The sequence below is a fragment of the Gavialis gangeticus genome, unplaced genomic scaffold, assembly GCF_001723915.1.
Source record: "Gavialis gangeticus isolate Ggan-Ray unplaced genomic scaffold, GavGan_comp1, whole genome shotgun sequence".
Taxonomy (NCBI): Eukaryota; Metazoa; Chordata; order Crocodylia; family Gavialidae; genus Gavialis; species Gavialis gangeticus.
The window spans coordinates 3,586,703-3,590,822 of NW_017728993.1; the positions used below are offsets into that span (position 1 = coordinate 3,586,703).

Sequence of the window (4,120 nt, forward strand, 5' to 3'; positions counted from 1 at the left end):
CTTCACGGGCGGCCGCGGGAGCAGCGGCAAAGGCGGGCGCGCCGGGGGCCATCGCATCTTTAGCAACCACCACCACCGACTGCCGCTGAAGGGGGGCCCGGCCGCCGGTCCCGGCCTCGCCGCCGAGCCCGACAAGTGCCCGGCTCACTTCCCTGTGCACGAGTGCGTCTTCAAGGGGGACGTGCGGCGGCTCTCGGCGCTCATCCGCACGCAGGGCATCGGCCAGAAGGACAGTCACGGTGAGTGTCGCAGCCCCGCGGGGCAGAGCCTCTCCGGGCCTCAGTGCCTCGCACCCCCGCTCCGGCCCGGCCCGGCCCCTGTGCGCGGGTCCAGCCCTGGGGAGAGAAGCGGAAGGGCAGGGATATGGGCAGGTGTTGCCCCTTCCTTTCTCCCGTAGGCTTCAGGAGAAAAGTTCCCGCCCATGTCCATTGGGTAAATGCTGACAAGGGGAAGCTCCCCAGCAGCCTGGACACTAGATAGACTGGGGGGAATGCAGGGAGGGGGAGGATTTCCATCCTGCTCTTCATATAGAGGCCCCCATGCTCGTCTGGCCCTCTGTGCTGTGGGCTCCTGTGTCTGCTTCCTTCCCCTGGGGGGGGAAAAAAACTTTAAATGAAACATGTGGCACCACAAGATCAGCTGGTTTAAGTTTCTTGATATCTGTTTCTGGATTAGGCAGAAGCTCCTTATTGCTTGAATGTCATGGAGATGGGGCTGTCCAAGGGGGACCCTGAGGAGGGATGCTGCTCCTGAAGGCCCTTCTCTTTTTTTTCAAGCTAGGGTAGTTATCATGGCCAACTTATCCTTTCAGTGGAGCGGAACTGCCAGTTCAAATTGCACCCGTCTCCTTGATGCTCTCTAGCTTGTTGATTTGTAGTTATAATTGGTGGGTTTGTACAGGTGGGTTTTGTTTATGCACTTTTATCTTGCCTGTCCCATTTCTAGTGAATTGTGTTCAGGGCTTCTATGGTGAAGTTTGTCAGGTATAAATTGTTTCATCCGTCCTGTTCCTAACTTGGGATAAGATGAGTCCTGACATGGTTCCTTTACCACCCGTATTCCTTACACAAGTGACAATTTGGCATGGGATCTGGGCAATAAGCGACAGATATATTTGAAAGATGGCAGTTACCTGTAGACATTCAAGCTTCCTGAAGCTTGCTGATGAAAATTGCTTTAATGCATGCTTGTGCTCTAAGTCTCTACTTCATGAGAACTAAATATCTAAAGGTTATCGGAGATCTCTTTTAATTATTGGTATTAAACACTGGAAGTCTTTTAATTTTAAAAAATTTAAAAAATTGTCAAGTCAAATGTGAAAATACAGGTAAGAAGAAGGCAGACAAGGTTCTTTGAGTACATGTGATCTCTTATTAGACCAACTGAGTAGTTGGAAAAAAGTTCTTAGCAAGCTTTTAGATGCAGTCCCCCTTCTTGAAGCACAGGGAGTCTCTGCTGTTCTGAGACTCCAAGAAAAAACTCAGCTAAGAAGAAGGAAATGCAGAAGCAGTGTTTAAGGGTAATTTAGAATTTTCTGCTCTTGTGTGACTGTTGGAAAGTTTATTTTAAATTACTAACCATTTATTGTAGACTAGAAAGTAAAAAAAACAGCATGTGCCACATGGTTCAGCTGAATTTAAGCAGTGACACTGAGATTTCAAGAGTAGTGTTTGCTTTGCACTGACACTTCTTATTTCATAGTGTTCTAGCATTTTTATGTAATATTTTGTTCTGTCTTGCAGCACTATCTTGCTTGACAATTTGCTGTAGAATGTACAAAATAACAGGACCTTGGGATCTAAAGTAAACACTGAAACTGATCCTCATTCTCTGATTTTTAGGAGATGAAACCCCCACAAATTCCCTGATTAAAAACCCCCAAATCCATGTTTTTTCCACGATTAAAATAAAATGCCCCTATATATAGGTATCAGTAGAACAGCATGTTTTATTGATGTATTTAGCCCACCAGTGCCTCAATCCCTATAATAAATTCTAAATACCTATAAGTTTTGGCATTCGATTTTTTTGGATTTCTTATCATGAAATATCAGAGCTCCCACTGGCCAGTTTGTTCACTAGGACAAGGGTTCAGCTGCCTACCCACACACACCCCCTAGCTTCCAGGGCTATGGCCAGGGACCCAGGTTGGCAGCCTCCTGCCCTCCACAGCAGCACCCAAGCCCCATCTGCTGTGTGTGGGTGGCTGCTACGGAGGAGTGGAGCATGGAGCCTGACTTCCTCTCCCCTGTGGGTAGCATGGCCCGAACAGAGCCCATCGGGGTGGGGGGGCCAGATATGGGCTCCCCACTGCACGCTTGGGTTCTTTGCCCTGCTGCCCTCCCCCCAGGAACTCTACAGCCTAGTGGACAAGACCTGGTGTGGTAGGGCAGAATTGAGTGTGGAAGCTCGATGCCGCTGCTGCCAGCCTTGCAGCACCTACTGTGGTGGTGTGGAGTTGTGGCCCTCACTGCTGCTGGCCAAGCAAGGGGGCTCCTCGCTGTGGTGGTGTGGGGCTTGCAGTGGCAGAATCGAGCCTCCCTGCTTTGCCCTGCCAGGCTGCAGAGGCCCCAGGGGGAAGGCAACAGGGTGGGGAGCCCAAGCCCATAGTAGGCAGCCCGCATCTACCTACACTCCATGCACAAATCTGGGGGGCACGTGCGTGCAGAAGTGGGAAGTCAGCCCCCCAGGCGAGCCGCCCATGGCCCCGTCCCGCTCACCTCCCAGGCCGTGCAGCTGTGCATTCTGGCCCTGGACCCCAGTCCCCATGCACTGCCCAAGCCCTGTCCAACTCCCTCATGGGGGCCTCAATTTGCCATCCACCCCCACCAGACTTGCCTGTGGGAGTTGCTTTCCAGGCCACCTGGCAGCCATATGGTCCCTTCCTACCCTAGAAACTATGAAACATGCATGTGGTGCCCCTTGCCTGACTGTCGTCCTCTTCCCTCTCCCCAGCCACTTGCAGCGTGGAACTCTGCCAACCTTCAAGGGGAAACCCACCATTTCTTGCATGTTTCTTCTTTACAGGAGAAAATCTGGGTTTAATACACTTTTTCCGTTGCAAAGGCAAAGCATGGATCCCTGCTCACTAGTTACATAGGTGTATTTCTAGCACAGTTTCCTTCTTGTTACAGTAATGGGGGATGTTTCTTTTAACCTCTAGGTTACAACATATTGTTGTAACACATCTCAGCACTGTCTTGCTTTATTCGCTTCAGGTCAGAATGCAGATACAAAGACTGTTTTTCTCAGCTTGTCATTTTAATTAAAAAATAAATAAATAAATAAATAAAATTCTTGCATCCTCCATTGACTTCCAAATCATCATGTCGAGCATCAGCTCTATGTCTCTACATACGGAATGCTTAATGTCCCATCCCTATCCTATCTAACATCTTTTATTCATTATCAAGATATTGGTGCCAGACTATATTGTCCACCTACTAAATTTTCAGACAGTTCTTTATACTTTTTTCTAACCTGCTGTTCATGCTTAGGGGGAACTTCCAAAAATATTTGTAAAGCTATCTCCTTGTCCTCCTCCAGATTCCTCTTCAAATGCTCCTTTGCTGCGATGCCTACAAAAATGTGGCAATGGTTAGGCCTTGTCATATTCGCAGCTGTCAGGCTGATCAAAATGGCTTTGCTATTTCCTTGTATCCCTGTCTGCTTGTGTACATTTGATCCCTTTTGTGCGTTATGATTGTACCCTCCTTAGGACAGGAACTATATTTTGCTTTGTGCTGGGCAGACACGAATTGAAGGAGACCTGGCCTACAACTAGGGATCCTAAATGTTTGAAGTAAAACAAGGGAAATCATTTAAGCCTTAAACCTCAGGGGCTTTTATATAAGACATAGGTGAAATTTGAGGGCAGGCGGGTAGAGGACTTGGGCAAAGGGTCTGCAGGTGCCTGGTACAAATGGCTTTATGTAAACTAGAGGTGCACCAATATTTTGGTCCATGTCGGCTTGCCACCAATAAAAGGAAAATTGTCGTTATTGGCAATCTGCATTTTTGGCAGGTGTAGCTGATTAATGTCACTGATAAATGCTGCATGCATGTGTACAGCTGCAGCATGCATGCAGCCAGGAATGCAGCCCAGCAGCATAGAGAACAG

The 4,120-nt window shown here is 48.5% G+C and overlaps 1 protein-coding gene across 1 annotated transcript in view; it reads left to right on the forward strand.

Moving 5' to 3' along the window:
* Position 1: 1 nt before the first annotated feature.
* ANKRD13C (ankyrin repeat domain 13C) overlaps positions 2–4,120 on the forward strand; it is a gene marked incomplete at its 5' end in the record, with an annotated part of 108,310 nt that continues 104,191 nt past the window's right edge. The window contains one exon of the mRNA XM_019528286.1: positions 2–239. Within this exon, the coding sequence (XP_019383831.1) occupies positions 2–239 (238 nt within the window). The remainder of the gene's footprint in view (positions 240–4,120) is intronic.